Raw genomic sequence first — 27,739 nt, forward strand, 5'->3', positions numbered from 1 at the left:
ACTTTTCACTTCAGAGTCTAGTGCTAGAGAGAGAAGAGCAAATCCAAAGTTAGAACTCTTCAGATCATGGTGATTGGTGTTTTGAATTGAGTCAAGTGATCAATCCATTCAATTGAACGTGCTGATTTTTTTTACAGTGTAGGGGAACTTACGTATTCTCGGCCGCCTATGCGATGCCGCGCTTCTTTTGTCATTTCCTCGGACATCAGCAGAAAAATTACCTGTTTGTCTGTTTACATTTATGCGGTGCTCAATCCTCTATCGATTCACATCAACATAATTGTTAAAATCATTCTGAAAACGTTTTTCAGAATGATGACGAAGTTGTAAGTCTCCCTACTTCGTTTTTGGAGAATCAATAGCCAGTATTCCACTGCATTGCAATCGATGACGATTTTTTTTTTTTTTTTTTTTTTTTTTTTTTTTTTTAAATGCAATCGATTTTAATAAGGTCAAAGCTAAGGACCTAACTAGAATGAAGTAACTACCATCAAATAAGCAAGTATTTGTACAAGGCCTTCGCAATAAAAATGTAGTAGATCGAGCACTAAGTCTTATCGTTTATTGAAATTCAAAAGTTTCTTTTTCAGGTACGGTTGGTAAAATCATGGTAATGCGTGATGTAAACCTCAATGTAAACGGAAAGTATTGTTTGGCACTGGTTAACGGGTAACTGGAATGAGTCAAACTTAGAATAGGTACAAAATAATATCATAAAAGTCCAGGTCATTTGTCGACTCACTCCTGACTGAGATCGAGCTGCTCGTAGTAGCGCATTTGCTTCGGCTTGCGCGGTCGCAGCCGAGGCAGCTCAAACTCCGGCGCAAATTGCGGTGGAGCCGGTTTAATACTGTCGAGTTCACGTTCCTCCGAGGGCGATCGCATCAGCTTAGTTTTAAGACGTATGCTTTTCACCAGACTGTTGTCCCTGCTATTCCTCTCGCCTCGATCGATTTCCGCAAACATTTCATTCAGCTGTTCGTCGATCGCTGGCACGTCAATACAGTTGACGTTTTCGAGATTTTTGCGGTGGTGGTCAATCGCGGCGAATTCGGTGACATCACCCAAACTTTTGCGGACGATGGCCTTATCCAGGGCTTGTTTGCGATTGGAACAGACATGCACATATTCGTCAACCGTTCCGACCACTGTGAATCGGATGACATGGACTTGCTTGGTCTGGCCAATGCGATGAGCACGATCTTCGGCCTGGAAGTCTGCCTGAGGATTCCAATCCAGGTCATAGAAAATTACCGTGTCCGCCGTTTGAAGGTTGATTCCGATACCACCAGTTCTGGTGGTGATCATGAAAATGAATGTGTCCGAACCGGGCGAATTGAATTCGTCGATCATCGCTTGTCTTTCTTCCTGTTGGGTGGTGCCCGTCATCCGGTGATATTTGTATCCCTTCCATTCCATGTAATCTTCCAGCACGTTCAGCATAATGACCATCTGCGAAAACAGCAGAACGCGGGATCCTCGTTTGTGAAGTTCGTCGAGTAGTTTGTCCAACACAATCATTCGAGAACTAACGTCAACTATCTCTTGAGTAACAAAAGTCTCCTCCTCCGATTCCTCAGGAATCAGGTAAGGATGCAGAGTTACCTGACGCAGATGGGGAAATATATTCCTCATCATATACTTGGTATAGGTGCCGTCTCCTTTCAAGAGTCTGACGTCCCTGCAGAGCACTTTCTTGGACCAGTAGTTCATCTGGCGGGTCGGCGGAATGAAAAGGGTCGTTTTAATTTTGGGCGGAATTTCCACCTCGACATCGGCTTTGATGCGTCGTAACATGATGGGTTGCAAGATGTTTTTTAGCCTCACGGCCCTTTCGTGGTTTGGATCGATGCAGTCTTCCACCTTGAACCATTCATCAAAATCCTCAGAATTACGGAAAAAATCCGGCAACAGAAGATTCAACAAAGCCCAAAGCTCGTGCAAATTGTTGTTGATAGGTGTTCCGGTCATGAACAGCAAATTACGATAATTCGTTCGCCGAAGTGCCTGAGATAGTTGCGATTTCTCATTTTTGCATCGCTGAGCTTCATCCAGCACTATGTACTGATAGTTGAGCTGTTTAAAGTACGTATGTTCCGCAACGAAGAAATGGTATGCCGTGATCACAACGTCCCAACTTCGACGAGACGAAATTAGGGCTTCGCGTAACGCTTTCTTATCTCCGCGGCAGTGTCCACGCAGCACTCGTACTCCCGGTAGGAAGCGTTTAAATTCACGGTCCCAGTTTTCGATCGTAGACAACGGAACGATTATGACGTGCGGTCCGTTAATTTTTCTGGAATAAACATTTGGAAAAGGAAGTTAGAATTTTGTTTAAATGCTGCTATAGTAGCTAAGTAATATGGGTGAAAATTTGTATACATTGAATTGCCGTGTTGGTAAAATAGCAGCTCTCACTCCGGAAGCACTGATGATGAATCCCTATATTTTACGCGCAGCAAAGTGGCGCATGGCCGGACAAAACCTCAAAAAATCATGTTCCCAAAATCACTTGTTAATGGGTGATATGAATAAAAACCTGACTTAATCCACCGATGGTGAGACTGAACCCTTCTTACATTTCCATACCGGTTTGAGATAATTGGGTTTATTCTACGACTGGCGTGAGGTGACAATTGTCGGTCTCGTATAGCGAGGTGACAATTCTCGACTCGAGTAAAGTTACTCTCCATTTGATTTGCACGGCGAGTCACTTCACTCGAGTCGATAATTGTCACCTCGCTATACGACACCGACAATGCTCACCTCACGCCAGTCGTAGAATAAACCCAAATTATTATTCATCTTTCATTTGAAACTTTGTACCAGTATAACTAAACTTAAGAATGTTGTGACTATGTTCTATCTGCCCTAATAGTTTAATGGTTTGCGAAAAAGTCTTGGAAACTGCACGTCAAAAGGCGGATATCAAACTTTATTACTTTTCATACGCTTTTGATCATAGATTAAGAGGGTCTATAAACCCATGTTGCCATCCTGTAAAATAATATCGAAAAATGAAAAATTGACGTCCTAAAATGGTTTTGCCAGCGATTTTTTAAAGATTTATGTGCAGGTTTAAATTAAAAAAGGGGAATTTTAGAGATCTTTAAAAAAAATGATTTTTATCTCCGTAATTTATAATTCGATTGCAATATGATTGTGAATGATGTCAGAGCTTTCAATCGATGAAAAAAGAGCTTAAATCGGATTAAAAATAGCTGAGAAATTGATCAAAATGTAAAAAGTTGAATATATTATAAAAAAAAATTCCAGCGCCTCACAAAATTCTTCCATTGGTATCTCTGAAACTAGTAATCCGATTTCAATGAAAATTTGAAGGGTTATAAATGAATGCCAGAGCATTCATTAGCCGATAAAAGAAATTGAATCGGATTAAAAATGGCTGAGAAATGGATCAAAATGCAGACAGTTGAAAATATTAAAATATGCTTTTTCTAGTACTTCACGATACTGTTTGAATCATAACTCTGTAATGAAATGTCCGATCGCGATGAAATTCAATAACGTTCTATGGGAATGTTGTAGCTTTCATTTCAAGTGTTTAAATCGGTTGACAAACGGCTGAGATAATTGAGTGACATTTTTTGTAACATACACACACATACACACACGAACATGTGCTCAGTTCGTCGAGTTCTACAGATTAGTATATGAGACTTGGCCTTCCGGGCCTCGGATCAAAAGTCGGTTTTTCAAGCGATCTTTATATCCTTATATCCTTGTAAGAAGGGTAAAAAGGGGATTTTTAGAGATTTTTGAAAAAAAAAATGATTTTTATCTCTGTAATTTATAATTCGATTGCAATATGATTGTGAATGATGTCAGAGCTTTCAATCGATAACAAAGAGCTTAAATCGGATTACAAATAGCTGAGAAATTGATCAAAATTTTTACATTTTAAATATTTAAGAAAAAAAATTTCCAGCGCCTTACAAAATTCTTCCATTATCTCTAAAACTAGTAATCCGATTTCAATGAAAATTTGAAGGGTTATAAATGAATGCCAGAGCTTTCATTAGCCGATAAAACAGCTTGAGCTAAAAGTGTTTAAATCGGTTGACAAACGGCTGCGATAACTGAGTGACATTTTTTGTAACACACACGCACATACACACACAGGTTTGTAGAATGACAAATTGAAGGGTGCACGTAGCACGTGTCGCCTCTTCTTCGAAGTAATACCGCAAGGTGGTGCCGGAGAAGAATTTTTTACCCACAGAATTCTAAGAGATCTGGAATCCCATTCCCAACCCAATTCTAGAGTATTTACAAGATTTCTAATATTTCCGCAATATTCCTAGAATGGTATTTAAACATCCAGAATTATCATAAAAAATCCGACATCCCTATTGGAATCCCAAAGTTCCTACAGGAATTTCGGAATTCCAAAGGAAATCTGAGAATCTGAGATGTCAGAATTTACACGTAAAATTCAGAATTAAATTATAAATATCTGAATTCCTACCGACATCCTAAAATTCCTAAAAAATAACATAATTATCGTAATGCCAGAATTCACACGGATAATACAAATGGCTACCGCCGGTAATCTTACCGGAATCTCAGAATTGGCGGGGCGAATGTTTTCGTAACCTCAGAATTCCTAAGCAAAACTCAAAATACCTTCCGAAATATCAAAACTCATATCGTTTTCCCATGATTTTTACTCCAAAGTAAATTATTCCATTCAAATCCGCAATCTCAAAGCATGAGTAGCAACCTCTGAAGCTAACTACCAGTAGCTTTGTAGTAAATGTTACCTCTATTTATAGCAACGCGTTGTTTGTAGTATGTTCGAAAGGTGTAGAAAGGAATTTTAATTTTTCATTATAATTTATCTATTTCATCTTTCAAATCTGTATAATGTGTAATAAATCGTTAAAAACTTCACTGAAATTACTACAGGACACCTCAATATGTATCTCTAGTTTAGGTTTATAGACAAGTTTCTGCATGATAACCATTTTTTTTTGTAATAAAAGCCTTTTTATTCGATTGTATAAAAGAACTTAATTTTGACAAATTTCACTAGAAAATCGAATTTTCAATTTGACAGTTATTTCCAACGGGATGATATTAGGTATTCAAGATAGTTGATAGATTACCATTATCAAGCGATTTGGGACGTATTTGAGGTTTTGCCCGACCTTTGTATGAAAGGCCGCCACTGTGCGCAGGTCCGATTCCGGAAGTAACTTCCGAGAATCTTATACAGGTACTCGGGTATCCCCAGACGCAGGAGCGTATCAGCAATAGCTGCCCAACTAGCACTATTGAATGCGTTCCTTACATCCAGAGTCACTACTGCACAGAAGCGAATCCCCCTCCTCTTACGCTGGAGTGCTATCTCAGCAGTTTTTTAAACGTCAGAATAGCGTTTACGGTGGACCTCCCTTTCCGGAAGCTCAGTGTACCTCAACAGTCTGTTGAGGATGATCTTCTCGAGCACCTTCCCCGCCTTGTCGATCAAGCATATTGGTCTATAAGCCGACGGGTCACCGGGTGGTTTTCCCGCCTTTGGCAATAGTACCAGGCTCTGCCGCTTCTACACGTCTGGAAAAACTCCCTCGTCCAGGCATCTCTGCATGGCAGATCTGAACATCCCGGGAGCCTTCGCAATTGCAACTTTGAGGGCCAGGTTTGGAACTCCGACCGGACCTGGTGCTTTACCTATTCTGAGGGATTTTGCAATCCCTGCAAATTCCTCATCGGTTACCCTCTCCTCATCGCCAGCCCCAATCCCCGGCTCTCCTACGAAAGAAGGCCAAGGGCTAGGGTTATGGCGCGGAAAAAAGCCCCTCGATGATCCCCTCCAGCATCTCTGAAGATTGTTTTGCAGGAGCCATTGCACCTCTTGTCTTCGCCATAACGATCCTGTAGGCATCGCCCCACGGATTCGCATTGGCACTCTGACAGAGTCCCTCAAAGCATGCCTTTTTGCTTGCCCTTATCTCGGATTTCAGCGCGAATTTGGCTTCAGTGAACGCCACCCGTCGTTCGTCACGCTCCTCCTCAGTACGTGCTCGCTGCATCCGCCTCCTGGCCCGTAGGCAGGCACGGCGCAGGTTCGCAATCGCTAGAGTCCACCAGTGATGGGAACAGGGGGTTGCGACCTTTGAGAGGCCCTCAATCACCACAGGTTAGGGCGGATCAGGGGGGGACGCCCCCTGGACAACCGTAGTGAACAGGAAGAAGAAAAAGAAGAAGCAGGAGGTTCTTCAGCAGGTTCAGGAGCGCAGGGATACCCGACCTAAGAAAGGTAGGAGGGTAGGTGCCAAGCGCGAAACGGGTGATGCGATCATCATTAAGACGGAAGAGTCCAAATACTCGGAAGTCCTGAAGGTGATGCGCAGTGACGCGAAGCTCGCAGATCTAGGAGCCGACGTACGCAGTGTCAGACGCACTCGTACAGGTGAAATGATCCTCGAGCTTAAGCGCGACAAGGAGCGCAAGGGCGCCGCCTACAAAAGTTTGGCGGAAGAGGTCCTTGGCGCTGGTGTTGAAGTGAGGGCTCTGACGCAGTCAGTGACTCTGAAGGTGATGAACCTTGACGAGATCACCAACGCAGAAGAGCTCGTCACGGAACTGCGGCAACAGTGCGAAGTTCAGGTGCCCACCACCGCCGTTCAGCTACGGAAAGGTCCGGCAGGTACTCAGGTGGCCTTAGTACACCTACCTGTGGCGGACGCAAATAAGTCCGCTAAGGTAGGTAAGATCAAGGTTGGTTGGTCAGTATGTTCACTGAACATACATGAGCAACCGGTGATCTGCTTTAGGTGTAGGGAACCAGGACACAAGTCCTGGGGCTGTAAAGGCCCTGATAGGACCAAGTTGTGCAGGCGTTGTGGTGAGGAAGGTCATAAGGCACTAGGCTGCAAGAACCCTCCCAAGTGCTTGATTTGTTCCGGCAAGTCCGTGAACAACAATCACCCAACGGGAGGCTCAAGGTGCCCGACCTTCAAATGAGCCATTAACGAAAAGTCACAGTGCAGGTAACGCAGCTGAATCTGAACCACTGTGACGCAGCTCAGCAACTGCTGTATCAGTCAGTTGCTGAGTTGGGGACGGATATCGCCATCATATCGGAGCCATACCGAGTACCCATCCGCAACGGCAACTGGGTCGCGGATGGATCCGGAAAAATGGCGGCGATATGGACGACGAGTAAATACCCCGTCCAGGAGTTCTACTACCTACAAGGGCTTCGTGATCGCCTAGGTAAACGGGGTCCTCTTCTGTAGCTGCTATGCGCCTCCGAGTTGGTCGATCGAGCGGTTCACGCAGATGCTGGACTGTATGACGACCGTGCTGACAGGGCGAAGGCCAGTAGTAATAGCGGGTGACTTCAATGCCTGGGCCGTGGAATGGGGACGCCGTATCACGAACAAGTGGGGTCAATTCCTGCTAGAGGCACTGGCCGTGCTAGATGTCGATCTGGCTAATGTTGGTACCAAAAGTACCTTCAGCCGAAACGGAGCGGAGTCGATTATCGACGTTACTTTTTGTAGTCCTGGCCTAACGAGTAGTTCGAACTGGAGGGTAGACAATGCCTACAGTCACAGCGACCACCTGGCGGTTCGCTACAGTATCGACTACAACAACAGCAGACAGCGAGTAGAGGAATCGGCTAAGTCAAGGCCAAGCCCTCGTAGGTGGAAGACATCGTACTTCAATGACGAAGTACTCCGTCGTGAGCGTAACCTACTCGGCTTAGGCGGGGACGAGCTGGTAGCGGTGCTCTCGCGTGCATGCAATGCGACCATGCCTAGACAAGACCACCCTAGGAATGGTGAGACCACCGACGTACTGGTGGACTCTTTTTTTTTTGTTTTTTTTTTCCTTCTAAGCAATGGGGGGATAATCTGCTCAACAGACTCCGGACCGAGGTCCGGGAGTGTGGGGTTGGGGACCATTTACTACGTACAAGCAGTAAACAGGACTACACCCCCGACCCACTAAACAATTTCCATTGCCGCCAAACCCTTCGTCTCTCCGGGACTATTGGAGGGGCTATTGCACATCGCATCCTCCAGGTTAGCTGCGTAGCCATGCAGCAACGAACATCGATGACACGCTTATGGGGGGTCCACCAAGGTAGCATGCTGGCGCATTGCCAGCTTCCCGGGTGATCCTCACCTCCCGTTGTCCGCTGAAAGCGGGCAGGGTCGACCACTAAGCCCGCGCCCAGCTGCACTACAGGTATCAAGAACTGATACTGCGGGCTTCGCAATTTGACCTACTGAAGGCTCAGGCCCTATCAGCTAGCACCAGCTGGGATTGCTGACGAAGGGGCCTCCACCTGCCCCGAACAACCAGAGGCTCGTATCCACCCAATAGGCCGGCGCCACGGCAGCAGCGCTACCAGGATATTCTCCCCGCGGCCACTTAATCGCTGTAATGGTCGATTTCGACCGTAGGGCACCGGTATGACCTACGTAACCGACTGCGAACCCTTGGACCACCTGTTGATTAGCGTCTGCACTAGTCACTCCTCGAGTCCACACGCCACCTCCTTTGGAGTTCCGAGACAATGTGGATGATAGCCGATGAAACGGCATTCCAGCCAAACTCGTCTGCACACATCCTCTGGACCAAATTGTCCGGAGTCGTGTCCCGACCGCATGTGGCAAACATGCGGTCACGCATTGTCGGGCACACGAACAAAACGTGTTCCGCCGTTTCCTCTAAACCTGCACAAACTGGACATTCGGGAGAACCCGCATGACCGAAACGGTGTAGATACTGTCTAAAGCATCCATGGCCCGAAAGGACCTGTGTTAGGTGGAATGTTAGTTCCCCATGGCGCCTATTGACCCAGATATCTATCCTCGGAATCAACTTGTGAGACCACACTCCCTTGGTGGAACTGTCCCACGCACGCTGCAATTTGACCATAAAGGCCAGTCTGGCAGTCCTGTGTATGCCTCTTGTGCCGCGCCTTTCGAAGCACTCTATGTCTTCCATGATAAGGATACCAATAGGCACCATACCGGTGATGACGCAGAGTGCATCGTGAGACACGGTACGGTACGCGCTCGCAACCCTCAGTAGACTGGCCCAGCTCAGTATGGGAGAAAAATAAAGTTGTATACTCTCTAGCTTGCGACCGGTAATGACGCAGAGTGCATCGTGCAACACGGTACGGTACGCGCTCACAACCCTCAGGCATATTAGCCTATAAGTACTTTCTAGCTTGCTACGGTAGCTGTCGGTACTCAAAGCCGTGCCCCAAGCCGGGCCACCATACCTCAGTATGGACGAGGCGACACTGGCCAGAAGCTTACACTTACTGGCGTACACCGCAGAGCTATTGGACATCATCCGGGACAGTGCCACAATAGCTGTGGAGGCTCTTTTGCAGGCATAATCAACGTGGCTACCGAAGGTAAGCTTATCGTCGATCATCACCCCCAAGTGTTTAACGGAGCGCTTCGATGTGATCGTGCAGTCGCCTACACTGATCATCGCTTGCTGCACCGACTTTCGGTTGTTGACAACAACCGCCTCAGTTTTGTGGTGAGCCAATTCCAGTTTCCTGGAGCTCATCCACTCCTCCACAATTGCGATCGAGTGGGCTGCAGTCCATTACACTTCTTCGATCGATTCACCGTAGACCTCCAGCGTAATATCGTCGGCAAAGCCAACGATGACCACACCCGCCGGGAATTTTAATCTCAACACCTCGTCGTACATGACATTCCATAACACCGGACCCAGGATGGAACCTTGCGGGACTCCTGAGGTTATGTGAAAGCACTTCTGAACCACCTCTATGTCGTAGCTAATACCCGATTCTGGAAGTAACTTTCGAGAATCTTATACAGGTACTCGGGTATCCCCAGACGCAGGAGCGCATTAGCAATAGCCGCCCAACTAGCACTATTGAATGCGTTCCTTACATCCAGAGTCACTACTGCACAGTAGCGAATCCCCCTCCTCTTACGCTGGAGTGCTATCTCAGCAGTTTTTTAACTGTCAGAATAGCGTCTACGATGGACCTCCCTTTCCGGAAGCCGAACTGGTTGCTTGAGAGACCATTTACACACTCGGTGTACCTTAACAGTCTGTTGAGGATGATCTTCTCGAGCACCTTCCCCGCCGTGTCGATCAAGCATATTGGTCTATACGCCGACGGGTCACCGGGTGGTTTTCCGTGGTTTTCCCGCCTTTGGCAATAGTACCAGGCTCTGCCTCATCCACACATCTGGAAATACTCCCTCGTCCAGGCATATCTGCATAGCAGATCTGAACATCCCGGGAGCCTTCGCAATTGCAACTTTGAGGTCTAGGTTTGGAACTCCGTCCAGACCTGGTGCCTTACCTATTCTGAGGGATTTTGCAATCCCTGCAAGTTCATCATCGGTTACCCTCTCCTCATCGCCAGCCCCAATCCCCAGCTGTCCTACGAAAGGAGGCCAAGGGCTAGGGTTATGGCGCGGAAAAAGCCCCTCGATGATCCCCTCCAGCATCTCTGGAGATTGTTTTGCAGGAGCCATTGCACCTCTTGTCTTCGCCATAACGATCCTGTAGGCATCACCCCACGGGTTCGCGTTGGCACTCTGACAGAGTCCCTCAAAGCATGCCTTTTTGTTTGCCCTTATCTCAGATTTCAGCGCGACTTTGGCAGCAGTGAACGCCACCCGTCGTTCGTCACGCTTCTCTTCAGTACGTGCTCGCTGCATCCGCCTCCTGGCCCGTAGGCAGGCACGGCGCAGGTTCGCAATCGCTTGAGTCCACCAGTACGTCGGAGGTCTCCCATTCGGGAGCGGGCCATTTGGCATAAAGCCATTTGGCATAAGGTCATTTGGCATAACGCCATTTGGCATAAAGGACATTTGGCATAATTTTTAACTAAGTGAAAGATAAGGGTCATTTGGCATAACGGACATTTGGCATGATTTCAATATATTTTCTGTACATACTTAAATTGAAGATTTTTGCATTTTATTACTATTTCATTTTAGTAACAGCTGAATCTGTCCTATAATAATTTATTTATTCTCTTCTCTGGCAAGCCGCCGAAGAAGCACAACAAATGCGGTATGAATCCATCAGAAGATTCCGGTTAAATCATACCACCGAATTCAATCGGATTGTAAACTTTGTAGATGTATTTTATACGACATTTGTTGACTTCTAATGATCTCGCTTACTAATAGACGAAATACCGAAGGGAAAAATGGTGAATTTCTTTCAGATTTTATATGCTCAGGTGATGACTTTTGTGAATTGAGCATGTTTTAATATTCAATAAATATGGATTTATCTCATTTCGTCTATTAGTAAAATCGATTTTGAACGAGATAGAAAATACAGCTGTGTGCGTTTGAAATGCAAATATAAAATGCGGGAACACCAAGCGCGGTAAGATTTTTAGTAAGGAAGGCGAAGTCAAAGAGTGATTTTCTTTGCTATGTTGGCGGTGATATGGATCATGGTTACTAAGTATCCTTTGGCTACTTTGTGTTACCGCATTTGCTGCTCAGTTATACTGGATTTGCACGTCAAATGCAAACAGAAATATCATTTTCTCTTAATTTTGCTCAGAGATACTCGAAAGACTGCAAAATCATTAGGTGGGAAGAATCATTTTCTTCAGGTGCTCATAGTTGAGATACAAGGCACACAAAATATTAAATTTTAAGATGAAAAACTCAAATAACATGAAAACCATAAGAAATACAACTAGGGCAAAGTTGAGGCAAATGATGAGTATTAAAACTTTGCAGAACTTAGTAGGCCAAAAAATCGAAAAAATAAAACACTTGAGAGCGAGGGGGACGGACCTGGTGCAGTGGTTAGAACACTCGCCTCTCACGCCGAGGACCTGGGATCGAATCCCATCCCCGACATAGTCACTTATGACGTAAAAAGTTATAGTGACGACTTCCTTCGGAAGGGAAGTAAAGCCGTTGGTCCCGAGATGAACTAGCCTAGGGCTAAAAATCTCGTTAATAAAGTCAAACCAACCAACCAACACTTGAGAGCGACGATTTTTTTTATTAAAAATACTCAATTATCGCGGCTCTTAGGCTAATCGTTTGCAGAGTTGCTCGCTGTCACTATCCACGCCTAAAACTTGCTGATTTGTCCAGGCAGACTGCGATACAATACGGATCATTTTATATCACTTCAACATCATGCTGTCTATCACCAATGTATTGATGATTGATAGCGATAGACTATGGATATCAATGATGGGTTAAGTTCAATTTTAAATTAGGCAAATAAAATGGCAACTTATCAATACGATATTTTTGATAAAGCTGCAGATGAATTGAAACTATGTGTTGATCACAGAAGAACAATAATAGCTTGGAGAATTGTCACTTCTTCTTCTTGGCATTACGTCCTCACTGGGACATAGCCTGTTTCTCAGTTGGGATTCAGCATGGCTTTGCTTTGTAGCCACGGACTCTAGCCACTCGGCTAAGGAAGGCCCCAGGGAGAAGGAGAATTGTCACGTGATCACTCATTCTGAATTGCGATGTCGCATCACTGCTTTTGGTTGCCAAATCAAAGTGATATTGATAGCTCGCAACTGATATTAATAGTTTATGTAAATCAGCCATACGCTGTTATGACTGATATTGAGCAACTCTGATCATTTGCTACAACTTTGCTGAACATACCAACTCACGATTCGTTAAAATAAAGAAGTTGGCCTATACCTACTTCAATCTTGTAATCATCGTAAAAAAAATGTGATGCGTACACTTTGAAGTACTGAAAATTCGGTGTCCGGCCGTTTGGCCGAACGGGTCATTTGGCCGAATGCCGTTTGGCTGAATCATGAAAATAAAAATCAAATAACACCACCTCTGATATGTAGGTTTCATAAGTGTGACCCAATAACTGATAAGCTAATTAATTTGTTGTTTTTCATAATGTGACGGGACGTAATTTATTGTCACTCTATAAGAGCTCTAAGAGAATGATAAAATCGACCCGTTAATTCAGGACGAAGTTGTGAACTCCTCACATTGCGTCAAGACTCTGAGGTGACGGTTAATTCGCCTCTGGACTACCAAAGGTGTAATAAGGTTTCAAGTTTTTTATTGATTTCATCAGATTTTTTTCCTTCTTTTGCACATAGGCTATTCATTCGAGTTATACTATTGAAAATAGTTCAGCTTATATTTTAATTGGGAATTTTACCTTCTTTAAATCATCGGAAGTTCTTCGTAGTTGTACTGATAAAACTATTATATGCATTACATTTGCCTAAATTTTCATAAGAGATTATTCCTTCTTTGGATCATAGGCTGTTCTTTCAATAGTGAAGTATTTCTCATAGTTATTCATGTTAAAGCTTATAATAAGGGTATCAGGGGTAATATGCACCCCAGGAGTAAAACGAGTTTTCGGGGATTCTACAAATATTTTAGAAAAATTTAGACATTTTTCTGGAAGTTGGATTTGTAAAACTGCATGTTGTGGGTCACTCCTATCCGCCCTTGACGATTTTTTCCAATTTTTTTTACAAATACTCATAAAAGGCACCGTGGGGTTGTTTTGCCTCAAGGGCGCATATTACCCCAGATTCCCTTACGTCTTATGAGCCTATGCATGCTATAAAAAGTTTGACTTTTACTGTGCGCCCTGTTTTCAAGTTGCCCGTTAGAGAGAGCGAGACAGCACCAACACACGGCGCACAGTAAAAGCACAGACAAACAGACATCACACTCTCATCGCTGTCCATCGACCAACTTTTTAACGATAGATTCGAATATCTTGTAGGTGGTCAATCGACCACCCGCAGCGCTCGCGTCGTTTTTGTTCATGTTTGACGTTTACACTCTACCGCCACCTGTTGGACCATCGGCCAACTACAGTGTTTTTAGCATTGGGCGTACATGTTTTCGTGACTATGATTTTGATCGCGATTTGTTCTAAGTATTACGTCTGTTTCTCTGTGGTAAAAGTCAAAAGAACAAAAGAATTTATGGCTCGTACAGAGGCTCATTCAAAACACATTTTTTTACCTCAACTTGGGTGAGTGTCATTCTCCTTTCAGCACGAAATGTTTCTTGAAATACTACTAAAAAGCTAATTATGTGTATGTCAATGATGGTGTAACCTTATTCATGAATAAGCTGAATAATTTCTTTGAAATTCAATATAAATCCATGCTCGTTCACTTTTGTTTTCAATTTCGGCCGAACGGCATTCGATCAAATGGCATTCGACCAAATGGCATTCGACCAAATGACCCGGAACCGAAAATTCTGAACATATTATCAGAAGTAACTATGGCTCTAAAATCAATAAATCGAGACGAAAACGATCGGGTTCGTTGAAACACGAAATGTTATTTAAAAGATAATTGTAGTAGCAATGTTGCTGCATTTTTTTCTTCTGTTTTACAAGTTCCTGTTTTCCTGTTACCTTGTTTTCAATTTTTAATTTCAAATTAAGAAATATTGCGTCACTGATTGACGCCCTAGTTCATCTTATGTTATCCTGTTTAGTCATGACATTTATCTAGAGATTTACCCTTCTTTTAAACATAAGGTATTCTTTCGAGGGTTATTGCTATAGCGATTCGACGCATTATTTTGTTATCTAGGAATTTGCCCTTCTTTTTAACATGAATTTTTCTTTTGCGTAATATTACAACAGTTTTTTTCACATAGAAAAAGGAATATCTGAATTATTATACCAAATAACCCTTACTTTTCAGATGGTTTGATATTATGCCAAATGTCCGATATGACCTTTACTTCACATATGGTTTGATATTATGCCAATTGATTCTTACTTTACACATGTCTTGATATTATGCCAAATGTCCGTTATGCCAAATGACCCTTTATTTTCACATGGTTCATAATTATGCCAAATGACCGTTATGCCAAATGGCTGTTATGCCAAATGTCCTTTATGCCAAATGGCGTTATGCCAAATGACCTTATGCCAAATGGCTTTATGCCAAATGACCCAGACCCCTCCCATTCCTAGGATGGTCTTGCCTAGGCATGGTCGCATTGCATGCACGCGAGAGTCCCCGCTTAAGCCGAGTAGGTTACGCTTACGGCGGAGCGCCTTTCTAAGTACTTCGTCATTGAAGTACGATGTCTTCCACCTACGAGGGCTTGGCCTTGACCTAGCCGATTCCTCTACTCGCTGCCTGCTGTTGTTGTAGTCGATACTGTAGCGAACCGCCAGGTGGTCGCTGTGAGTGTAGGCATTGTCTACCCTCCAGTTCGAACTACTCGTTAGGCCAGGACTACAAAAAGTAACGTCGATAATCGACTCCGCTCCGTTTCGACTAAAGGTACTTTTGATATCAACATTAGCCAAATCGACGATTGGCGATCACGAAGCCCTCGTAGGTCGTAGACACCAACTCCTGGACGGGGTATTTACCCGTCGTCCATATCGACGCCATTTTTCCGGATCCATCCACGACCCAGTTGCCGTTGCCGGCGGGTACTCGGTATGGATCCGATATGATGGCGATATCCGTACCCCACTCAGCAACTGCCTGATACAGCAATTATTGTTGAGCTGCGTCACAGTGGTTCAGGTTCAGCTGCGTTAACTGCACTGTGACTTTTCAATTATGGCCCTTTTGAAGGTCGGGCACCTTGAGCCTCCCGTTGGATGCGTGTTGTTCACAGACTTCCCGGAACAAATCACTTGGGAGGGTTCTTGCAGCCTAGTGCCTTATGACCTTCCTCACCACATCGCCTACACAACTTGGTCCTATCAGGGCCTTTACAGCCCCAGGACCTGTGTCCTGGTTCCCTTCACCTGAAGCAGATCACCGGTTGCTCGTGTATGGTCAATGAGCATACTGACCAAACCACCTTGGTCTTCCCTACCTTAGCGGACTTATTAGCGTCCGCCACAGGTAGCTGTACTAAGGCCACCTGAGTTCCTGCCGGACCTTTCCGTAGCCGAACGGCAGCGGTGAGCACCTGTACATCGCACTGTTGCCGCATTGCCATGACGAGCTATGCTGCCGTTCTGCGTCAGTGATCTCGTCAAGATTCATCACCTTCAGAGTCACTGCCTGCGTTAGAGCCCTCACCTCGACACCCTCGCCAAGGACCTCTTCCGTCAAACTCTTGTAGGCGGCGCCCTTGCGCTCCTTGTCACGCTTGAGCTCGAGGATCATTTCACCTGTACGAGTGCGTCTGACACTGCGTACGTTGGCTCCTAGATCTGCGAGCTTCGCGTCGCTGCGCATCGTCTTCAAGATTTCCGAGTACTTGGACTCTTCCGTCTTGATGATGATCACATCACCCTTTTCGCGCTTGGCACCTACCCTCCTACCTTTCTTTGGCCTGGTATTCCTACGCTCCTGCACTTCGTGCTTCTTGTTCATCTTCTTTGCTCTACGGTTGTCCAGGGGGTGTCCTCCCCCTGATCCACCCTACCCTATGGTGTATGAGGACCTCTCAATGGTCGCAACCCCGTGCTCCCATCATTCCCATCGGTACAATCTAGCGCGACTGAAACAACCAGATGTCGCCAATGCGTACGCGCAGCATCTTGAGGCAACGTTACCGAATGAGGGCGAGCTAGATGGGGTCCCTCCAGAGGACTGCTGGAGGACAGTCAAAGCAGCCATAAACGACGCTGCCAAAAGCATTGTCGGATACGTGGAACGAAGTTCAAGAAACGATTGGTTCGACGAAGTGTGCCAGGAGGTTTTGAAAGAGAAGAATATAGGGCGGGCTGCGATGCTGCAGTATGGCACGCGGCAAAACGTGGAACGATACATATACGAATCCGGTCGGAACAAGAAGGCGTGGGGCGCAGCGAGCTAGGTGGATTGACCAGGTGCACCAGGACCTGAATAGCGTGGGGCGAAGTCGGAAATCGGTTGAATCCTGGAGAACAACGAATTTCTTCAAAAACTCTGGGATAAAGCTTTGCAAATTTTCTCTGAACTAACAGAGTAGGATTAGACTAAACGACTTGAGAAATTGATAGAATACTAGTGGAAATGCATCTATAGGAACAGATTAGTCTCTAGGAAAATTTCCAAAGAATTTTTTGTGAAAATTACTTGAGGAAATATCGTTGGGAAATGCTTTGGAATTTCCTGAAGCCAATAAGCACCCCTTGAAAAATTGAAAGTTCCAGTCAAATAACTCACTTGTAATGCTTCAAATATCCGATGATCGAAATCGCTTGCAACGTCTTTCCCAGGCCCATCTCATCAGCCAAAATCCCATTGATTCCATTCTCGAACAGCGTGATCAGCCAGTTCAGCCCTTCGATCTGATAGTTGCGCATTCGGCCGCTGATGAATTCGGGCGATTCGGTGAACTGAAACGATTCCTGACCGCCATTGTCACTGTCCTCCCGTTGCAGATGCGATTTCCGGGCTCTAAAGGGGCGCTTGCTGTTGTTGTTGTTCGAGTCCTCAGCGACACGGCCAAATTTCGGAGGCCGTGCTTGCTTACGCTGTTCGGCAAAATTGGCAAATTGCGAAAACTGTCCCTCGAGGAATTCCAAACGACGCAGCCGATCCCGAGAAATGGCTTCCTGGAACTCGCGATCCGCGGGAGATTTGTAAGGCGTTGTTTTGAGCGAGGACTGATTGCTGGTCTCATCTACTTCAAGGACATCGCTAGGAGTTGCGGAATGACGGCGCTGCAAATGGATAGAAGATAGGTATTAGAGTGGTTCAAAAAATCGTTTTTGCTCCACACCGCTCATTCGATTCTAGATCAAATTCTGAGTGTCCTCCCAAAATTTGAGCTCATTTGGATGAAAACTGAAACTGCACAAGCCTTTTAAAGTTTATATGGGAATTACTATGGGAAAAGCAAGCAATTCATTCAATCGGTCATAGTGTTTGCCCATGTGCTCTTGGAGATTAGAACTATGTTGATACTGTGAGATAAAAAAATCAGCTACAACTTTGCCGAAGACCGTTTTTAAATCGGACGCCCCGGTAATTAGTTGTTGATTTTCGAATGAGTTGTAAAACTTTGGCTATAATTATTGGGCTGTTCTGCAGCCATCACTGGATATATGCAGTAAAACATATTCGTGATCAAACGTCAACATCCCACCGCAAAATCGCTAGTGTTTGGAGGTGGTTTTAACCTCCAATTTGCCAAATAACCTCCAAAACATCACCTCCAAGTTAGTTCTAATAACCTCCGTTATATGAAATATGGTGGCGCGTCGATCGTGGCAAGTTTATCGTTAAACAGTCAATAGTGCGTGCTATCTTTCTCGTCAGGTGCTGCAATGTTGCCGGTTCAGGGGTTAAATGAGCACTGCTGAAGAATTTGTGACTGGATATAAGTCAATAACTAATTACCGGGGCGTCCGATTTTAAAACGGTCTTCGGCAAAGTTGTAGCTGATTATTTTATCTCACAGTATCAACATAGTTCTAATCTCCAAGAGCACATGGGCAAACACTCAATATTGGAGAATTTCAATAAATCAAGAAATGTCATAGAAAATGTTAAAAATGTCATACACTTCAAGGATAATTTAAGTTACAGGGTGTCCATTCAAAATCAGTTTTCCAATTCCCGGATTTTTCCCGGATTTTTCCCGGATGCCTAAATTTTTTTAACCGGGCCACATCAAGATCCTTCAACTTGAAATTTTCCACCAATTTTTATTTTTGTCTGTAAGAGCTGATATTCGATTTGAAATTCAAAATATTCGTTTTCAAATTCAAAGGTTTTTTTCGCCGTTAAAAATCTTTATACTTTTTGATCACATTAGAACATCATTTCATTTTTTACATATAGATTTTCAAATATTGAAAAATATTGCAATGGTATTGACAGTTACATATAAGATTAAATAGAGTAGAGGATTCAATAGGTATTGAAATCTAATCACTAGAGAGCTTCGTACAAATTCGGAGGGCTTGTTTTAATTTATTTATGAATTATTTTAATGGAATCCACGCCTAAGATTATTGGTTTAAATTCCGAAAGATTTTCGGACAGACGTGTGGTAAAGATCTATTGGAAAATCCAATAGATCAACACTAAAGATATTTTCAGCAATAAGGAACTAAGAACTATAGCCTAAATTATTTTTAGACTAGGTCGTCGATTTTTTTTTAGATAAATCAATTCAAATTCTTGGTAAATAATAACATAAAAGTTTTGGATCCGGTGAAAAACAGTATTTGGCATGGTGAAAATAACCTTCCAGTATTTATTTTCAGTCGGGTGCTCAAAACTACGGAGAATATCTAAATGTTGACTTTAGTTCTATAAAAGAGAAAAGTTCAATAGCCAATCCAATCTTTTCTAGGAAGGCCTTACAAATTATATGTTATACATGGCCCATAACCCTAGAAAAAAATCATAATCTAGGAAGGAAGTAGCTGAAACGATATCTCGCCAAAACAACATTTCGACATAGATTTTTCATAAGGGCTTATCTGCATTCATCGATTTTTCTTCCTTCATTCTGCATCTTTGCATTATTGCAGAAAATTGATTTACTTTTTGTAACATGTTTTTGTGCTGTAGGAGAAATAATAACTTTATCTAGTTTCACAAACAAGAAATATTTAAGATTTATTTTGGCGAAGTTATTAACGAAAAAGAGAATCGATGACGAGAAAGAGCTCATATCAATTGGGGATGAACCTGCCTACGGCAGAAAATCCCTTCAATAAAAAGTAATTCAATTCAATTCAAATTCGCTCATATCAATTGAGCAACAGTAAATCGTTGTTCCTTTATGAATCTTATTTGAAAATTACCGTAAAGTGCCCTAATTCAGCGCAGTGCCTAATTCCGCGCATTTCATACAAAATTATTTATATATGGAAATACACATTAACATTTCAGCAACTTTTAATGCTATTCGAGGCTACTTTGGTTCAGTATAAGTTTGAATCACAAATAAAAGCAAATAAGGCATTTTTTCGCGGCATAAAAAAATAATCAGTGAAGGCCCGTTGGAGTAGACGTCATTTTTCTAATTTTCTTAGCGTCCGTGCTAAGACTGTAGGACAACAACAAACGCGATTTCTTTATCAAAAATGTTTTATTTTTTATGCAATATTCCATGGAACTACTTGCTACAGATATGTTTCATGGTGCTTCTATGAAATCTTATCAAATAATAGCATAATTATTGAGTTTTATTCAAAAAAGAATTGCGCGGAATTAGGCTACGTTTTTTTTTTGTCATAATGCCTAATTCCGCGCATAACAACAGACAAGTAAAACATGCTTTTATCCTTCTTCACATCTGTCTATTTCTCTGAAAAGTAACTTCATGCATACATACGTTTCATGTACAAGCGGAATATCGGGAAAGCCCACTTAGGCAGCGCTCATAAATGACGTAGCATTTTTTGACCAATTTTTGACAAACTTTTCCCCTTCGTAGCCTATTTTTCCATACTTAATACATGGTTCGTAGCAAAATTGTAGACTTCCCCCTCCCCCTAAAATGCTACGTCATTTATGGACGGTCCCTTACAGGGAAAAAATACCACGTGGTTTATGCACAGCCCCAAAAAATAGTCTATACATCTGTGCGCACAAAATTGACTTAGCATAATGAACCACACATAACATTGCCAATGTACACTTGTATATGATTCTTATTTATATTATACAATCCATATAGAATTATTGGAAAACCAACATATTTCGTAATTTGTAGAAGACCCCACAAATTACGACACATTCTCGGGAAATGATTCACGGAAACGTTACGTCTTTGTTGCTTAAAAAAATAAGTTTCAGTTACCCGTGTAGCGTTGGGCAAATTTGACCAGAACATCGATGTTACTGAATCGATTCGAATTCAATATGGTGAATCGATTCATCGATTTAATCGAATCATTTTAATCGATGTTTTTGAATCGATTCAATTCTCAGGCTCATATAAAAATTTACAAAAAACAAGCTTTCAAAATTAGACCAAATGTAATTGTATTTGTATATATAATTCCTTCAATTAAATAACGATTTAAACTAAAAATTATACATTCAACGCTTTAAAACTAGGCTTGTGATTCATCAACTCACTAAAAAATTCTAATCAATTTCGTACTTGTGAATCGAAACAAAAATCGAATGAAGAAAATCGATTCACTCGATTTTGAGTGATCCTAACATCGATTCAAAAAATCGATTAATCGGAACGGAAAAATCGATGTTCGGAACATCGATTCAAAATCGCCCATCGCTATACCCGTGGCATTAGTGGATACCATTAATTGATTTGCTTAAAACTTATTGCTTCCAAGCAATAATGCGAACTAGTCCTTGTATTGTATGAACAGTGCAGAATACAAATAGGGGTAGTCGGAGCGGTTTCGCCAATGGGGTGGAATGATTCACATTGGCATGGGGGTTTTTCAGGGGCCTTCCTTAGCAGAGTGATTAGAGTCCGCGGCTACAAAGCAAAGCCATGCTGAAGGTGTCTGGGTTCGATTCCCGTTAATACCAAGAAGAAGAAGATGGGGGTTTTTCTCGATCGAATAGTCTAAAACTATGCAATAAGAAACATATTTAAACCAAATATGAGCTCAGTAGATTTCGAAAGAGTATTTCATTTCTAAACTTTCCAGTTCAGTGAATAAAATAATTAAATTGTTAGATTTTATGAGATAATTTCACAATAATAATGCTAATATCACAATAACACAGCGTAACAAAAATGACATCTTTGCGTGTCTCAAGGATCAAATTATGTGCCTCTAGTAGATTTTGGGTTGCTGAATCTGATGCCATTCTCAGAAATGTTCCAGCACGTCACAATTTTTAGCTACAGGTCGCGAAAGTTGTATAAAACACTGGTTTTAATGATGTTTACATGAAATTTAAAGTACAATTTATCAAATTTTATTGTAATCTCATTCACTAACCATGCAAAATAGAACTTGAACTTTCATTTAAGATATAATATGATTGAAATTGCACGATTAAGTTTCGATTAAACCGATTTTTTCACCATGCTTGCAGTCTCCATACAAAATTCTTCGTTTCTTCTATATGGCAAAATACAACAATTCTCTAAACCATCAAAAAAATAACTTTTCCACATCGAAAGTATTATAAACTTTGATGATAAGTATTGTTATACGCATAAAGTTTGAATTCTGTGGCAAATTAAGCCAATAAATTGCCTTACAAGCTGGCAAACTTGCATGCAAGTTGGCTGAAATAGTCATTTTTTGCATTTTCAACAGCCAATATCTCAAAATCTAGACGTGCTATGCTATTTCTGAAAACGGCAATGGATTCAGCAGCCCTTAGTTAAATGAATAGCGTTATTTTGGTGCTGGAGACAAAAACGTGTTCCGCAGTGTAATGGGTGCTAATATCAACCCATCGACAAAAAAATCGTCGAAAAAATCATTCGTGATTTTTTTTTAAGTCAACGGAAATCGTGCATATCTTGTGTATTGATCTCAAAATTGCAATTCTAACGACTTTTCTTAAGATGGCCAAAATGCCCCACTTTCCCCTAGACGAAATTCACACGTACCAATACCACGGTATTGGTTATCTTTATTTCATGTGATAGACAGAAAAATAATCAAAAGAAACTGAACGTGGATTAAAAAGTTACGGTTCATACAAAACTCTACGTTTTCTCATACAAAAAGTGTTACGGAAGGGGAGGGGGTTGAAAATTTTCAATTTTAAGTGTTACGTAACGAATGGATGCAGCCCCTCATCAAAATTAATGTTAATTTGATTGTTTCATGAGTGCGCGGAATTAGGCATTCTTCTGCGCGGAATATGGAAAAGCGTTTAAAAAATGCGCGGAATTAGGCAATTTCAACGAGTTAACTATTTCAAAAAAATCACGAATGTAAATTATGAATACAGTCTAATTCATATTTTTCCCACAATCTAGAATAGATTTGCTAGCGATCCACCCATAAAGCTTTTTTGTTGATGCAATACTAATTTTTAAGTAACCATTTGAATCGTTTTATTCCTTAACTGCGCTGAATTACGGCACTTTACGGTACATAAATCCATAACAGCATCTTTGAAGCAATCCATCTACCCAAGAATACTTAACCAAGCCGTAATCATGAATAAGAATCTCCAAAAATCCACCATACAGAAAAAAATATTCATAAAACGACCAAGGCGTTTAGCAGTAAATCACCTAGATCTCCCAAGATAACAGATCGACAATCTTTTTAGATTACCTTGCTACCAACCGCTTAGAACCTGCTAAGAAATAAAAAAATCCGTCAAGATTCTTATATAAAACCTATTTGAAGTTTCATTAGTTATCAACTACTTAACTTTTAAGTGGTTTTCCAAAGCACTTTCAATTGCCTGGTCAATTATCGTCTGGATTCCCATTATGATTACTGAATAATCTCATCAAGAATTTGCCATGAGTCTTAATAGAAATCTATCAAGCCTAGAACCTAGTCAGGAATCCTCAAGTGCCCTTTAAGATTTTTTAATATCATTAATATTTCATAAGATCATTGGCGTAAATACGGGGGGACTAGGGGGGTCTAAGTATTTCCCGTATTTTTCCCAGCCAAATGGAATTCCCGTGTTTTTACCGCTTTTCGCGGATGGTTGGACACCCTGAAAGATATGCATATGCACATATATTTATGTTATAAATACATAAAATTCATTATGATACTCCATAATTTTCATTTGTTAATCCTGTGAATCTATTGAAGAAGTTCCTGATTATATTTGTTGAGGGTATTCTAAAGTAAAGTTTAATTAAACTTCTATAGAAATCCTGATACATATATTCCTTCAGAGATTCTTAGTTTCCTTAAGCAATTCTTCAAGTATTCAAAGATTTTTCCTTCCATTCTTCAGAATCAAAACGTCAAGGAAGTTGTTCAAAAATTATTAGATAAACTTTGGAAATCAAACCCGGCACCACTGAGCTCAAAATTTGTATGCATACTTTTAGCATATAAGCGCATTTTACTGCCGAATTTTAGAAGATTTAATCGACCAAAAAAAACCTTTTAACGAAGTTCACAAAACGACCGAAAATAAGTTAGTTTCCCTATTGAAAAAATATTAAAATATCCTGGTAAAATGTATTTTAGTTAGTTGTAAAGCAAACTTTATGAACTACTAATATTTTAAGGAAGTCTTGGAGGGTTTCCTAGATAAATATTATAATAATCAATCAGATCTTAAGATAATATCCTGTATAGTATGATTTGCTCAATGGATTCATGTGGGAAAATTTTCAGGATTGTTGGAAGATTTCCTGTAAAAAATTTTGGAGATATCACTAAAAGTATTCCTTGAAAAAATCGCTGGAACAATTTCCGGGATAATTGGTGGAAGACTTACTGGAGGAGTCGTTAAAAGTGCTCAAGAAGAAATTTCTGAGGAAACCATCAAAAGAAAATTTTCTTGAGGAATCTGGGAAGAGAAATAGAGACAATAGGGACTTTCCATATAACACTTTTTAGACTTGCATTAAAATAATGACTAAGTCTCTAAAATGGATCCGGTTTCCAGTCTTGCGAATTGATTGCTGAATACAGGTGATAGGCAATGTTTTGTCTTTGTCAATTCTTGTCTAGAAACACTATATAGTAGGTTCCAGATGCCCTGGGGGAAGTGGCCAATTCAAAACAATGTCTGGAAATATATCAATGTGTTTATCAAACCTTACGTTTTTTTGAAGCATACCCTTCTTCTCGAGATTCCTCTTGGAATTATTCCTGAGATTTGAACCAGGGATTGCTCCGGCAATTCTTCCGGCGATTTCACCAGAAATTCATCCAATGATTCTACAAGAAATAACTTCAAGAATTTCTATAGGGATTTCTCAAGAATTCCTTTCGTGAATTCCCCTAGGAACTCGTCAAGGAAAATCGCTATAAGTATTATTTTAAGGATTTTTCAAGGTAATCCTCCCTTACCCTTGAAATTTCTCAAGAGATTCGTTCTGGGCCTCCAAAAACTCCTCCGGTGATTATCCTGAAAATTCGATAGATACTCGTCCATGAATTGAATTCCTCCAGGGATTTCAACAAAAATAATAAACATTCTTCCAGGGAGTTCTCCGCAATTTTTTAGAGATTCCTCCAGAAACTCATTTTCTAAAGAGGTTTTTTCGAGATATCCCTGGATAAATTCCCGAAGTGATTCCTGGAGCAATCCCTGAAGGAACCTATTGACAACAAAATCTGAAGTAATTCCCGGTTAAAGTCCTAAAAGAATCCCTAGAGAAATTCTTGCAGAGCATATCTGGACAAACATTTGAAAACGGCTCAGGAAGACTTGAGCCTTTTTTTGGAAACGTTGCTGTTGAGCCCATCTTAGCCCGCCCACACAAACTAACACCACTATCAAGAAGATTAGTGTTAGCTCTTCCTGATAGTGGTATTGGTGAGTGTGATCGACTTGAATTGGACCCCACAGCGTCTTGCAAAGCCATGGTTTACCAATGTCGATGTGCCCTTTTGAAATGTTTGTCCAGATATGGAGGGATTCTCGGGGAAATCTCTAGATAAATCCTTGAAACATCAAATATGCTTTTTGATTACGCAGTCTTTTTTTTATAATAAAGACTGCGTAGACGAAAAGCATATTTCATTAAAATATACAATCGAATCTCTACCAGCTCATCCCTAGAACAATTTCTATAGAAAACCATGTAGAGATTTTTATGAAGCAAACCTTGGTGAAATTCCTGAAGAAAGAAATGGAGAAGGAAGAAAAAGCTGAAGAAATTTGTAAGGAATCCTTTAGAAATTTTTCTAGGGAAAATCCTGGAGGAGTGTCTGGATAAACTCCTGTAGGAATCTCTGAAGGATTTTCTAAGTTCATTACTGAAGGACTCCCGGAGCCATTTCTGGAAGAATCCCTGAAGAATCCTTGGAGGTATCTCAGGAAGAATCATTGTGGAGATTTGGTTCTTAGAATCCGTATCCCTTGATATCCCTCGAAAAAAAAAACCCATGTAGATTTTTTCCGGGGAAATCTGAAGGAATCCATTTAGAGATATTCTAAAAGGAATTTACAGTTGTGTTCAGAATAATAGTAGTGGAAGCTGATTTTCATACAAAATGCTCAAGTTTGGCATGCTGTAACTTTGTTTCCACATAAGCATTCGGCATGAAATTTTGGCAGGGAACTACAAATATACTCAATTTTATCACCACAAAATATGACATTTTTCACACTACTGGTTAAAAATTTAAGCACCAGTTGAAATCGCTAAAAATAATAGTAGTTTTAATAATTTGAATATCTGCTGTATTTTGAGTTTTCGAAATTTTCTTCACTCATCGTTTCAACTATTTCCACTCAAGCTATAAATGTATGAACAAGCCAATCTTTTAGAAAATTTTTGCTGAACAAAAATTTGCAAAAAAAACTACTATTATTTAGAGCGATTTCACCTAGTGCTTAAATTTTTAACCGATAGTGTGAAAAATTGCATATTTTGTGATAATGAAATTGAGTATATTTGTAGTTCTCTGCCAAAATTTCATGCCGATTGCTTATAAGGAAACAAAGTTACAGCATGCCAAACTTGAGCATTTTGTATGAAAATCGGCTTCCACTACCATTACTCTGAACACAACTGTATGTAGAGATTTTACTGGAGGAATTTATGTAGAGATTTTCTTAATGTAAATCCTGGAGAAATTCTTAGGATAATTTTAGGTGAAGTTCTTGCGATAATTCATTGGATGATCTCTGGAGGAATTTCAAGAGGAACTCCTGGAGGAATCTCCGGAGGATTTTTGGAGGCCCAGAACGAATACTTGGATTGATTGGAAAATCCTTAGACTAAGTCATGGAAGTTCTGGAAGAAATTCTTGAGGAATCTATTGTGGAATTAAAAAGTCGTTGAACACCTGGAGAAATTTCTAAAGGAATCCCTGGAGCGATCCATGGAAAGTCTCCGAAATAAATCCTGAACGATTCTCGATAGGACTACTTGGAGATATCTATAAATGTATGTATCTGGAGTGGAGAAATCACAAGAGGAATATGTTCAGTAATCCTTGAAGAGATTGACCTAGTGAGGAGGAATTCCAGGAGAAAGCCTTGAAGATATCTTTGCAAGAATGCTTGTAGAGAGTTTCATTAAGGAATCCTTGAATAAGTCTCCGGAGGATTTTTATAGAGGAATATCTGAAGGAATACCAGAAGAAATCGCTTGAAAAATCCTTGAATAAATCTCTGAAAGAATTCCTGACACAGATCTTGGAGGAATTCCTGGTAGCATGCTTGATACGATTACCTACTTGGTTCAGTGTTAAGCGTTTTGAGAATCATTCTTATTCATTGAATCAAACCATCTAATCATAGTATGCATTGAGATTTGGTTTGTGAAAAGTTTTCAGTCCTTGTTCTGCCTAGGTATTTGTTACAGATGCTACTCGATGTACGCCACACGTGAATCTTTCTTAAATTAGTGTGTTAACATGTTTTACCGTGTCGGAAAGACAGACTCACCTTTCTGTTCGCAAATTCCATCGACGCGGAGAAGCTCTGCTGCTGCTCGGATACCGAATCGTCCATAGCGATTGTTCAACGAATAGTAAATTTTATAAACACTGATTAACAAAATGGCAATTGACAACAGTAAAAATTAACAATTTCAATGAAAACGCAAACTGAACAATAAAGGCAACGGCACGGAGCACAACACTTTCATCCTCTTTCGAACCGAGCGAACACGCTTCTGATGCAAAAGCCGGCTTCGCGCCGATCCGATTCGCGAACTGCTGCCGCTAGCAACCAGATAGGGCTGTGCGACATATTTGTTTG

At 41.4% G+C, this 27,739-nt stretch overlaps 1 protein-coding gene across 1 annotated transcript; it reads right to left on the reverse strand.

Annotated features, from left to right (window-relative positions):
* Window positions 1-540: 540 nt before the first annotated feature.
* LOC5579657 (chromatin-remodeling complex ATPase chain Iswi) lies at window positions 541-27,689 on the reverse strand. Its single transcript, XM_001648081.2, has 3 exons — window positions 27,425-27,689; window positions 17,135-17,634; window positions 541-2,296 (listed from the first exon to the last, which is right to left on the reverse strand). The coding sequence occupies exons 1-3, from the start codon at window positions 27,488-27,490 to the stop codon at window positions 739-741; spliced, it is 2,124 nt and encodes a 707-aa protein (XP_001648131.1). The 5' UTR covers window positions 27,491-27,689; the 3' UTR covers window positions 541-738.
* Between the last annotated feature and the right edge of the window lie 50 nt (window positions 27,690-27,739).

This window comes from Aedes aegypti, chromosome 3 (assembly GCF_002204515.2).
Source record: "Aedes aegypti strain LVP_AGWG chromosome 3, AaegL5.0 Primary Assembly, whole genome shotgun sequence".
Classification (NCBI taxonomy): Eukaryota; Metazoa; Arthropoda; class Insecta; order Diptera; family Culicidae; genus Aedes; species Aedes aegypti.

Coding starts and splice junctions, on each gene's coding strand:
- LOC5579657 (XM_001648081.2), bottom strand. CDS start 27,490: ATGGACGATTCGGTATCCGAGCAGCAGCAGAGCTTCTCCGCGTCGATG. Junction 17,635..27,424: donor TGGAATTTGCGAACAGAAAG/GTGAGTCTGTCT, acceptor ATCCATTTGCAG/CGCCGTCATTCCGCAACTCC. Junction 2,297..17,134: donor GGATATTTGAAGCATTACAA/GTGAGTTATTTG, acceptor TGTTTATTCCAG/AAAAATTAACGGACCGCACG.